Source organism: Paralichthys olivaceus, chromosome 4, assembly GCF_024713975.1.
Source record: "Paralichthys olivaceus isolate ysfri-2021 chromosome 4, ASM2471397v2, whole genome shotgun sequence".
NCBI lineage: Eukaryota > Metazoa > Chordata > Actinopteri > Pleuronectiformes > Paralichthyidae > Paralichthys > Paralichthys olivaceus.
Window position 1 is genome coordinate 15,763,470 of NC_091096.1, and position 13,682 is coordinate 15,777,151.

The 13,682-nt window shown below is 42.0% G+C and overlaps 1 protein-coding gene across 1 annotated transcript in view; it reads left to right on the plus strand.

The window, feature by feature from the left end:
- LOC109633610 (uncharacterized) overlaps positions 1-13,682 on the plus strand; it is a 293,951-nt gene that overhangs the window by 67,608 nt on the left and 212,661 nt on the right. The window contains exon 5 of the mRNA XM_069523910.1: positions 8,422-8,534. Coding sequence (XP_069380011.1) covers positions 8,422-8,534 — 113 coding nt within the window. The remainder of the gene's footprint in view (positions 1-8,421; positions 8,535-13,682) is intronic.

Sequence of the window (13,682 nt, forward strand, 5' to 3'; positions counted from 1 at the left end):
CATACGATGATGTGTTAAACAAAACACTGCCCACATGTTTGCCCTAAACTAAGTAGCCCTTAACTGCTTGGACAGACAGCAGGCTGTTGCACTTTATGTATTTGTTTATTTTCAAGATAAGGGGCCTCTTTTATGGATAAGCAGCTGACGCTCCTGCTCTGTCAAGCTGGGACAGGCTGAGGGAAGATAAAATAGAGTCTGTTAATCTGGTGCTGGTGAACAGAGAGAGCGATGTTATTGACCTACGCTGGCAGCAATGTGTTTCAATTATACACCGCCATCCATTTGTCAGGAAAGCGGAGCGATGGGGGGGACACCGAGTTCAGGCCTGGGTTACAGTCATTCTCCATCACTTATGATGTGTCTTTGGAAAGCACTTTAATTGAATTACCCAATTTATTCTTCAAGCAACAATGCCCTGGCCCAGACCCATGACGTGAGACAATTAGATACAAGTTTAAAATCAGGCAGTTTGCATACTTCATCTTTTCATGGTGTACACAGGGACGGAGACAGCTAACTTATGGCGACTTTCTTCCTCTCTTCATCCTGAATAAATTCTATTAATGTGAGTGATGCGACTTTATCGTACACCTTCTTTAAGACTGTCTGACGTGCGACATCATCAAGCCTATAATACGGTAAGTGGGGCTTCCCATGTGTTGCCATCCGCCCATTTGTATGTATTGTGTTGGACTGTATCTGGTCATTTGTCAGCAAAAACTCCCGGTGGTTTGGATAAATGTGCATTGAGACCTGAATGTATTGTTCTGTATAACTCAGGGATAACTTCTGTTGATGTACAGGCAAGTTACTTTTGAACAATGGTGAAACTCTCAGACAGCCCACACATGAAATGCACCCTGCATAAAAACAAGTGTTAAACATCCAAAAGTCTGTTTTCTTAGCGGAAGAAAAAAAAATGCTGCATATGCAAGGCACATTGTCAAAACTAGGGTTCACTGATTTAGTTGAGTTTTTTCCCTCCTTGTTTCCCTCTACTCTCTTTCAAGCAGATTTCCTTGAATATTTCCCCCGATATTTGCAAATTGCACGTGGATGAGCGTGATTAATTCTAATCAAGTTCAATTTATTCTGCTAGAGCAGCTGGAAGAGGCCTAAGTGTTGTCTGTGTTCTATCCGTGAGCTGTCTGACAAGATGGCGAAGCTGTCGATCACCTCAGCCCCAGTTCCAGGTGTAGGGAAGGTGCTTGTGTCAGACGCACACTGGCCTACTTGCACTCTGGCCCCAGCACCTGGCTCTTCACCAATCTGATTGTCAGTTCATCCATTTTCACCAAGACAACAAGTCTCGCTGTCTGCTCCAGCTATCTGTGTCTAATCAACAGTGCTGCTCTCCCACTATCTCCACAGCTCATCTTGTTAAGGGCGAAGAATAGTGGATAAAAATGTACTCTCTATAAGCGTGTAATGTACACCAATTATGTTAATTTGCAGTGTTGCAGATGGTCCAGTGTTGATTGCAGCTTTAGGATCAGGAGAGGCCGTCTGAAATTTGAACGTGGGAGTCACGTGACACTCATTACTGCACAACCTCAACCAAATATCCCTTTGTCACTCGTCATCCATCTGTGCTCGCTGTCTTTGACAGATAAGACTATGCAGAACTCGAGGCAGCTAAAGAGTTGCACAAGTAACAAAGAAACGCATCCATAGTTTTTTAATTGGCAGTTCCCTAGTGAAACTAAATTTGAGTGTGTTCTCAAGACAATCTGCATCATAAATCGTGTAAAATAGCAACGACTGGGAGAAGGGGAAATAATGTGGTAATACAGAATTATAATGTCTTTTAATAAGTAATCACACACTAAATACACAGCACATTAGGAGCTTCATGGTGAATAGAATCATTCAGTTGTGTGCTTTTTGTTTGGTCGTGTGTCATTTTCCCTTGACTGTCAGCCTCTTGGGGACATGGATAGCTATCCGCTCCAGGGCCAGGAGAATCCACTCCAAATGCCAGTCCTCTATGGGAACTGTGACATTCGAAGTGTGCCAAGGTGTGCCGTGCGTTAGGAAAGCATGTGCACTCAGCTGTAAATTCATCATCGTCATCGGCCATGATGCTCTTTGTTTCCGCCGCTGAGGCGAGTTGATTCAGCCCCCATCTTCTTTTAGACCATGCTCAAGTGAACCCATGCTGATGTTCAAATGAATGGAGTCCTTTCATAAAACCCTGGCCATTGAACTCTGGAGACGGAATATAGCCTTAAATCTTGCGACCTTTGTGGCAGGGGGTTCCTGCTAGGCATGATTTCTGTTTAGTGAATAAGTGGGGTAATTATGGCGTGGTTGGGGCTGTGCAGCAAATGTCACCAGCAGATAAACAGTGGGAACAACCCTTCCGTAAAGGCCTGATTTATCCACCCTGGACCCCCTGTAGCCTGCAGATGAATTAGGAGCACTTGGGTGTAAAAAAAACAAACTAGCTTCTCTTGATTTCACTGGAGTTCAAAGATGCATATAATTGGAGAAGAAGTAGTTTTCAGATAAGGCTCCAGGTTAAATCTTACTTTGTCACACACCAGATATCTCATGCTGCGCTGGAAAGCAGCTGCTAGCTTGATCTTTGGATGCCAAGGCAAAGAAAGTGTGTGAACTTTTACCAAGATTTCATGTAATTTGTTTAAAAAACCGCAACCACAAAATGTGACTACTCTGTTCCTTAACTGCTAATAGAGAATACAGGTTTAACATAATCCATACTTATGGTCTTATGCTTTTGTGTTAAGGAGTGTGAATCTTTAACTTATCCATTCCAAATCCCCTCCTGCATGTCCCCGATTGGTGGAAGAAACCACATCCATCGCAGTCCATTAAAGAGTGCCCACTTATGTGTGACTGTAGGGCGGCCTTTATACCATCATGAGCCTGGGGAAATGGGAGAGCGAGCGAGCGAGCGTCATTCCATTACCTGCTGAAATGGATGCCCCTGTATCTCCTCCTTGATTAGCTTTGTCTCAAATAACAATGATAGCTTTAAGTGTGTCTAATTGAGGCCGGGCTCGCCCTCCCTCTCTGTGTGAAAGTGCTTACTCATTTTCTCTGTCCTTTTAATAATTACATTATCATTTTACGCCCCTGCCGGTTCCTCGGGACGAGGGCTGGCGCTTGTGTTGAAGTGAAAGCTCATTATTGGAGCTGAATTATGTGCAGTTTATTGATCCCCATGGTGGATTATGGTGCTCTAAGTTAGTCTAGACAGAATAGTTAGCCAGATGACAGAGAGAAAACATAGAGGCCTCTCGGGAAAGATCCCTGGGCTCAGTTAGCAATTAATGCCTGCCAGGTAATGGAATTTAAGTTTACACTAAATCCACCAATGCCTTGACATTTGAAGTGCCTTATAAAAAAAACGTTAACCTAATGAGACAGTGGAGAGCAGCAGGGGGATTCTTTTACAAACTGTTTCTCTTTCACACTTTTTCCTTTCTCTTCCCTTCTTCTTCTTATCTCATCTCATACAAGCCCACAAATGCCCCTTTATCACTCCACCATTCTGATACTACAGTGACTTAACACTACTCAGGAATATAGTATGGTGATGCCTTTTGGATGTGTGTTTTCTTCTTTTGATTGATTAACAAGTTTGATTGATTGACTTTAGTTGAGTCAATTTCCCAGGCAGGCTTTGCTAATCTCCATCTCAGGTTGTGTGCGGCTGTTTGTGTGATGAAGCACACAATGAGTGGGGGAAAGGCCAAAGTGCTGAGTAAGAAGCCAAGCAGGACATCCGTCTCTATAAAGCCGAGGGTCAGTTTGAAAGCTATCCATCACGATCGCAATGAACACAACACATTACCAGCGGCATGGCCTCCTCGCCTTGTCCTTCAGTGGACATTTGAGGACCTTTGTCACAACAGGAGTGAAGGAGTGGTGCATGTGTATTAAAGGCTGGCTGTTTCAGTTTCTTAAAACTGCAATAATTGATTGGGAAAAAAAACAGCTGAAAGTGTGAAGCTACAGACTCGGGTTATAATAATATTCTTGGTTCATCACTACGATCAATCCCCTTTTACTTTGTCACATTGTTGTTTCACACATTGTTTTTGTAAAAATAAAAAATGTTGCAAATGTTAAATTAATCTAGTTTCAATTTTCCGCCCTGGTCTGAGTGAAAAGAGAGTTGTCAGTTACTTTGTTTATCAACTCACCGGTGTCCATCCATCACATTCTCATGAACGTGATATATCAACAAAGTCTTAATTTCTTCAAATTCATCACAAACATTTACTTGAATTCAAGAAGGAAGTGACTAGATTTTATTTAGTCAAAGGTCAATGTCAGTGTGACCTGACATTCTTCCCATCGTTGTAAATGTGATAAGCCAGTCACGCCCGGAGGGAATTTAACTGCATATGACTCAAACATTCACTTTGGACTCGTCGATGCACTTATTAGAATTTGCTAGTCAAAGGTCAAGGTCACTGTGAAATAGTAAAACACGTTTTTGGCCACGTCTCAAAAATCCATACGCTAATTATGAAGAAATATACTTAATGCCTTCAACTAAATTCTTTTAAAGTCTTTACTGCAAATATTATGAGTCTGGACAGACATTGATGTAAACTGTAACTTGACTGTTGGCAGAGACAAGGCCACAAGGCAGTAATTCAAATGTATTATTGATGTTTAGTTGTATAGCGACGAATATATAGCAATGCCACATGCTGCGGCATTTTAGCCTAAGCTAATTGCCAATGCCTATTAGATTTATCTCTCAATAAAATCCATGTCCATCTACTTGGCTGGAAAAAATGTGATCACTTTTACATGTTGGTGTTTAGGACACACAAACAGTGATGCACACTTCTAACTGGGGCAGGCTGCCAGTTGCTAAACTCTGCATTAAAAGATGGCCTTAATGAAAAATACCGGATAGTCAGGCAGTGTGCCGCACCTGTTAAAGCAGCCTTGTACATGCGAGACAGGGAGCCAACAACTTTACCTCATAATGAGGCCAATATCTAGCTCAAAGCCTGTCTGTGCCTTTTGTGTGGTTTACCATGTCCTTGCCTCATAAGCCTTGATAATGTTAGTAAATACATACAGGGGCATGGATAAACTGGCTGTAATCCACACTACCCCTAGATGGAAGAGCGAGGGAGCGCTGCAGGGAGAGAGAGATAGAGAGGGGAGAGAGGCGGCTGATTAGACTGGTTTTACTGTTCCTCTGCCGACCTAGAAAAACACAGCAGCCCTGACCTTGCATAGCAGAGCCCTTATATATCTAATGATCTCTGAGTACCTTAATGATACAATGTGTTCTCTCTCCCACTCTTTCCTTCCATTTTGCCTATCCTTCTTTCATGCCGTCCTCTCGCTGTTTCCTCTCACTTTTTGCACAAGCTTGTGCACACACACACACACACACACATACACACACACATACACACAAAGTACACGGCCTTGAAAAACCCAGTCAGCAGTTTGGCCTAGGCTCTAGCAAATGAGCTGTCCTATTGAAATAGAAAGGAGAGTGCTCTGTGCTGCAGAAAATGCTGCTATAGCAAGCCTCACAGAAGAGGGACGGGGGGAAAATTACTTGTTCGGACAAAGAAACATGAGAATGTCCTTTCACTACAAATGTACCAATTTACATTTAGACGGAGCAGATTACATCCATTTCTACCATACTTTATTTCTTTCTCCTCTTCTTTTTTTCCACCACCCCCACATCTCATTTCATTATCATTCATAAAACACTAGTGGAAGAGTGAGGAAAAAACTTCCAATTCAAAAAATGTATTTTTCTCATTGATTCAAGCTTTCTTTCTTTCCTTCTCCTCCCAGCTTACACCATGGGTTTGAACACTCACAGTGTGGTTAGACTCCTGCAGTTTAATGGCGACGGCACTGTTACACAGCTCAGCTCCATCGCATCAAAGATGACTAACCAACCATAGCACCCTCTTACATTCTCAAAGCGCGGAGCTGAACGCTGTGTAATCGTCTTCTATCCCATCAAGAGTGTATATTTTTAGACACGATGGGTCTGTAGTGATTGGACTCACCGATCAAGCATCAAAACCTGCAATTTTACTTTGAGTAATAATAATAATAAAATCATGCTTTGTAAGTCTTCATTAAGCTGTTGAGTTCCCTGTCCATTTTGTCAATGTGTAGAAAACAGCTTCTCCTGGCTTAAGTCATTCATTCTAGCGTCTAATTCCCTCTCTTTGGCCACTTAAAGCATAAACCTCCATTTAGTCCTGGTATTCCCGCCTCTGGCTCTATCTGCCCACAGTAATTAAGATTCCATTCTGTTCTGAATAGGAACGTTAAGATGGAGGGGTTATCACTGGGCTTCTGTGGGCTCACCCAATGAAACACCTATAGTGACCTCTCTGATTTAGCCCAAAAGGGGTCCCTCCCGCCCTTCCTTCGATACCCCCCCCCCCCATGGCCTTCTTGTTGTGTGGTCCCCTCTCTTCGGCTCTCTCATTACTCTGCGTGCGAAGGCGTGGGAGGCGGGTGGCGGTGGGAGAGCGGGGCGGTTGCAGAGGAGGGCTTCTGTCCCTGGATGAGTGAGTGTGGATAAGAAGTTGTTTGAATTCATAATTGTGCTCTTGTGAAGGGGGAGATTTGTAAAGCAAGGCTGGGTTCATTGTGTGGCAGTGCGAGTCCAGTGGAGGGTGTGAGACGCTCAAAGCTAATGTAATCTACGCTATTAGAGAGGGTTAATTAGCTGCTGAACTGGAGCCTGAAGAGCAGGCAGAGCAGGAGAGACACCGAGAGTGCGACACAGAGAGGGGGGGAGAGAGAGAGAGGAGGGCGGGCAGTGGGGATAGAGAGGTCTTCAGGGAGTCATTAGAGACTGCTTGTTGTAATACAGCCACACAGTCAATAGGACTACTCTGAGGAGTAGAAGAAAGACACTGAGGGACAAGTTCACACCACCAAAAATGTCTGGATGTCAGCAGCTCTGCCCCCGTTCACATGTTGAGAAACCAGAGATTCATTTTATACCTTTATTTGTAACTTTTGCCAAATAAAGGCTTTTTTAGTTTTTCACAAATTCAAATTGTTGTAAATGGATTTGACATCCATATAAATATTCTAAATATAACACAGTATCACCACCTTTTCACATTTATGCTGATATTACGATAAAGGAGTACTCTGCTATTTCATGGGAAAGGGAAAATTAAATAAAATACATTTTGATCTATCTTTGTTTTTAAGTATTATCAATGGAGCTCTCATTATGGTGTGCCTTACTACATGGATTCAATTCTGTCATAGCCCCTCAACTTCCAGTTGTTGCTGTGAATAAATCAGTGAAGCAGCAAGTATTGATTTCCTAAAAAATTGTATAAATGTTGAAACTGAAACTGAAATTCTAGTTTGTTCTTGAACCTGCCCTCTTTGTTTTGAGCCTTTTTATAGTTTGCATTTTCGTCCACACAAAGATGCCATCTATCCAGCAGGTATTATCTTGATTACTCATCATAGTATTATACTGGCCCTCACTGCACTTCTATAATAAGGCCTGCATAACTTTTTTTCTTAGTATTTTCTTCTTCATTGCTAAATGTAGGTGGAAATCCTCATCTTTTAAAGTAGCTCAGGTGAAGCTCTGCTGGCCCCCTGCTACGAGTCTATTTGTATTTATAACTGTGTCCTCTACTAGTCCATCCTATGCTTGCCATGGGTCTCTTGTCGCTCTGAGCAAAAACTCCACTTAAGATGTGTAGTTAGTGCCTGTTCCCCTGGTATTTTAATGCAGACTAATTACTTTCCCTGGCTGGAGCGATCCATTTTTGTTTGTTTGTGGATGTTTTAGCTTTTTCTTGACCTTGGGGTGAAGAAAGAGAGAAAGAAAGAGAGGGAGGAAGAGAAAAAACCCTCACCAGTAGACTTATACCCTCAATTTAATAGCCGAGTGAGGTGTTTCTCCAGCATCATCAGATCAATGGAGAGTAAATAGCCCACACTTCTTGTTTCACAGTGCAGTATTGATCTTTTCCTCAGCCTCAGCTTCCCTTTCCCCGGCATCTCGTGTCTTTCAACCCCTGGGACTGTGCTGATTGCCATAGATTGGACAAGCTAACAAGCGCATGATGAGGAACCAGGCTTTCTTTTCTTCTCATAGGCTGTTTCATTTTTTTTCTTTGTGGCACTGGCATGAACACACACAGAAAGACAGACATACACACAGGGACTTAAAAACATCAGATCTACACAGCTCAGTGCCATGAAGGAGTATGGTTTTTCTTTCTTGTTCCCTCTGTTGTTCACCTTGTTCTGTTCATCTACACTGAGAGGATCTACTGTAGCGGCGCCTGTCTTCAGGATGTTTGCCAGGCTGAAGGAGTATAGCAACTTAACTACAGAGAAACTCAGAGAGACAGTGTGTTTCTTCACCTCACCGGGAACTTCATATTTCTTTTTTTCCAGCTGGCACCTCGTTTGTTCCAGAGTCTTCCATCATCTCTGAAAATATCTCAAGTGGCCTGCGGAGAGCGACATACTCTGTTTGCGCTGGAGGACGGAAGCGTGGCGGCATGTGGGTAAGTTCAGTGTCAGTGCAGCCGACAGTTTGCCGAAGTCCAAACCTGAGGGGGATAGGAGGAGAGATGAGGAGGCAAACCCCTCCCCACACATCCCAACCCTCCTGATGTTACTGCATAGGCAAATTAGGGCCCAGGGAAAGATCGAAGGGTTGTGTGCGTGTGTTGGGTACATTGATGAGAAATCATTGGGTATTTAAACTTAGCCTTGTGTGCTTGTGTGTGTTCATTGGTTTGCATATGTGTGGGCAAGCGTTTGTGTCTCTATTTCTGCTCGGCATGCAAAGTTGTAATAAATCTTGTTGAGTGCTGGTAAGTGAGGTGCATGTGCTGCTGGGTGGCTCAGAATCAATATGAAGTGTGTTTATTGAATCCAATAGTTGTGTTTGTGGAGAAGGAGAATAAACCAGCTGGAATAAGTGATCAGATTTGCTTTTAAGGCTCATTACCAGCCTGTTGGGCATATAGATCTGCTTCTAAACTGCACAGTGGATTGGACAAGTTTATGCTTGAACACAGCCAACATGATATACTTATATATTTCTGCATCATATTTTATCATCCACTTAGTAAAACAAATATGGATTTTGTTTTCTTTGCAATCTTTAAATGAGTAGTCTGCAGCAACCAGTTCTGTCTTCATTCAACATCATGATGTGGATGTTACTAAAACTGGCTTAAGTTGGTGTGTGTTGTGTTAATTTATGTAATTTTCATTTGAGGGTTGATCGTAAAACATATTCTGGATTGAAATTATATTTGGTTCATCCATTTCCTACAATCATTCCTATTCAAATTTTCATGTTTGTGCTAGTAATGTTAATCCTTATCTAGCCCATGTGACCTAAAAGTTGTCTTTAAAAGTGAGGATTCCAAACACTATCAATGTAATCTGCAAAAATCAGATTCTTAGATTAAGAAAATCTGTAATCCGTTGACAATATTTAATTACTAATGAGAAACTTGACTTAGATACATGTGTTTGTGTGCATTGGGTTGTGAATTATTCAGAAATGTCTTATATATGAATTACATTTGAGTACCTGTAGAATACTAGTGTAAATGAGGTAAAGCACATGATAAAGCTATAAGGTTTAGTATGTTATTTTAAAGATGAGTGGGTGGTGGGCTGAGTTGTACATTTTACTGAGGGTAATTCATATAGTTTGAGATATAGATTTAAAGTATTATTAATAGGAGTTTGAAGGTTTTTGTCACGCTGTGCCGGCTCTGCCATTAAAATACAGGTGTTTACTCAGAATCAACTATCAGGCTTTTGTAAAGAGTCATAACATTTTTGGACAATGATGAATTCAGTTCAGCTAGAAGAAAAAAAAAAGAAATTTTTAAATTATTTTAGTGGTTTGTATTGTTTTTGTAACAATGAGACAGACAGGGAACACAACGAGAGAGAAGGTGACTGACTTACATTAAATGGTCCAGCTGGCTGGGAGTCGAACCAGCAACCTGCTGCTTTTGGAACCATATGCTCATGTGGTATGCACCTTTGTGGATATTAAAGTTGTTTATGCTTTTGTTCACTCCTCCAAATTCAAAATAACACATCTATCATTCTCCTTAGAGTGATCAATACCAAAGGTAAATCACTGTTACCTGTCACACACAGACACACACACACACACACACACACACACACACACACACACACACACACACACACACTTCTCCCCCCCCATTCCTCCCTCTCTTCTTGGCTCCCTGTGTTTGCATGTGATATTTTAGGCGACTCTGGGAGGGATGACAGTTCTAACCAGGCCTATTAGGTAACCCTCAGGGTGCCCTCAACACTGATTTGAGCACCATTAATTTTCTATTATGGAGTGCTAAAGATGTGCCCCTGCACAGTCATTCACCTGGCTTATTGAGTCTCACACACACCAATTGTGGACTTTTCCAGGGTAGTGTTGCTGAAGGTTTAGTGCGGCCCTCTGGGGAGCTAATTTATTATTTGCAGATATTGATCTGGCAGGGTAGGCCAGCCAAGCCGTGGCCGATGTTGACTCTGCTCTGGCCTGTGGCGACTTTAACCCTTTCCAGCCTGAAGTAGATTCACAATATATGGATGGTCAGTGACTGTCATAGCACTACTATTAGTAGTTGTTCCAATCCCTTTGTCTGTTCAGTGTTTTGTTTAAACTAGGAAGGGATGGAAGTCATTTGCAATAAGGAGAGGATAGATTGTATCGCTCTAGATATAGACCTTTTTCTCTCCTCTTGCAAACAGACAAACAAGTAGACGTTCACATACACATACACACACGTATACACACACGCTGTCTGGCCTGTCCAAGGGAAATAAAATCACAGTTAAGAGGAAGGAAAACAAATTTAGAAGGTCACACAAAACATTTATCAAGCTGTGTGTGTCTGGTGCGTAAATAACAGAGGGACTGCAAAGGGCATGACTCTTAAACCACCAGATAACCACAGCAGATCATCACACACAGTCTCAAGATTCACTGCCGAGAACGGATATTTCTCAGAGGGTTGCCTTCAGAGCATTTGCTAATATTCTCTCTCCTGTATTGCTGTTTTATTTTGAACATAAAACTGAGTTATCACAGCATACACCCGTGTGAGTGAAATGAAAGTTATCATGGAGAAAGACAGAAAAGAGAGAACTCCTACACAGATACTTTTGATAAAATGACATCTTTGATAAAGTGGAAAGTAATGCATGCACCCAATATGGAAGAAGAAACCCAGTATTGAAAAGGGGAGCCCATCTGGGCTTAAACTACTTAGGTTACATATACAGAGCATTTCAGTGCAGGATGTACATCCCAGACTTTTTTTTCATTAAGATTCATGACTTATGATCTGGAAATCAAAGGGGAGGTTGAAAAATTCTGTTTCTCACAATATTAAAGAAAAAAAAAACTTGGATCCTTTCCGTCAATCAGATCCGCACCGTAAATGAATTGGTTCTTCCCTCAGCCATTTCGCCTCCACCTTGTTTTGTAAAACTCTCTCCAGTAGTTTGGTATTATACTAACAAATGCAAATGAAAAAGTTAAATTTTTGGCAGAGGTATAAAAAAATAAAGAAAACAAGACCAGTGAAGTGACTTATTTTAAACAAATAACCCTTATTAGACTTTACATCGTAACAATCCAATTCAAGCCATCAAGCATCTGTAGTATTGGGATATTTATTAAGACACTGTCTTAACATCTACAGTATACTGAGACAAAAACAGTCCTGCTCTTTCCCATGCTGTGAAATAACAGAAAATATGTTCAACCAAAAACCAGGTTTCTTGGAGAGATGAACAAGAGATAACTTGGACATTACATTAAATAAAATGTCACGGTGTGTTTGCCTGATTGTACCACACACGCACACGCACACACACACACACACACACACACACACGCACACACACACACACACACACACACACACACACACACACACACACACACACACACACACACACACACACACATGTTTCTACCCAGGGACCAATAAGTTGGTTCCCACAGGCCTCCTCAAGGCCTTCCTACAACCTCACACTCAGCTTGGCCTATCTCAACCCTAATTGGTATTTAATGTTCTCACTGAACCTTAGAGGTCAAACAGCAGTGTGTGTTTGTGTGCGTGTGTTAATGTTTGTGTTAAGGTGCTGAGCCAAGTGTGTCACAGGGGGTATTACCAAGAAAGGGCAAAGAGGAAAAGCTACAGATTGCGCGGCTATGGGGGCGTCCTGTGATGACTGCTTGGTAGCCTGAATGGAGGGTGAATCATGATAGATGTCCAGAGAGGAATTATGGGGGATAATAGACCACCATTTTCCTTTATACTGGTTGTTATGATAGCGTTTCACCTGATCTTTATGGCCTAGAACATAAAATAAAGGTCAAGAAATTTCCCAGGGATGAAAGTGCCTCCAACCAATCCAAATTTGTCCATAGTACCTCTGTAAAGACGATTTCATGGTTGACAAGCCTGTCTCTTGTTGAATTTGGCGTAACCTCAGAAGTTGGCCCATATTCATCTTCCATATTCATGTGAGTCACTACAACTGAGGTGGAGGTCAAAGAGAAGACATCGCTGATGAGGATACATGGTGTAGTGGATTTTCCACTGTTTTGCTGCATGGTCTCTGCTAATGCTGTTATGAAAGAGTGGGCAGTCTGCCCATGGAGCCCTGATGGGGAGGAAGACGGAGGGAGGAAGCCACCCCACGCTCCCTTTGTCTCGTTCCATGCCACTTCCAAAACTCAATTGTCTGCCTTCTGCCAGAGACCACAGTCTGTGGAGACGCTCAATGCAGCTGTCTACACTCAGGGAGAGGAAAGGAAAAGGGAAGAAAAGAAGATGACAAATAAAGATGGAGGTGGGCTGAAATACATGAAATGGGGACAAGTAACATATTACCCACCATCCCTTCTTTCGAGATGTCTCTGGCATATCATTCAGTGTTTGATCTACCAGATCAGACGGCTATGAATAAGACATCATATATATATGAAATACATATATATATTTTGCTGTCTTTTACATTTGTAATAATCAGACTGGTCTCATATAAAGGGACACACCTTGAATGACCATAAAGTAATTACATACAAATTTTACATGCAGTTTTTTTTTTTTAATGTTACATGCTCCTGGTTTATCATAACAACATTTCATTGGATTTACATTGGATCCCTTGCCAATACAAATTGCTCTATATGTAAAAGGAGTAAATGTGGTTCTAAAGCAACACAGTTGTCAATAATCATCAAGCAGCCGTCGCTGATGTGTCTGCTGCCTCATCAGTAATCAGGCCAATCTGCTTTAGCAGAAAATGGCCGTACAAGGCGCAGCATTGATGGAAATGCCTCATTTCAACTTCATGGTGCCTTGAGAAGGCAAAGCAAATCAGCAAATGTTCGTGAATTTGACAGCAGACGCGTGGAAATCTATGACAACTAGTTGGATTCGGTGAGCTGAGTGCCAGCACTTTGCATTAAGTTACACTAAACACTAATTGGATGCTACCTGGCTCGACATCACTAGCAGTTCCGAACCGGATCAGGATCTGGCTCTGACAAACAGCGAGCTCTCTGGTGTTTCTGGCTGATTGCTCTTAGCAAAGGGAAAACTGAAGCGATGATGAAAAAAAAAAAAATCCCCTTT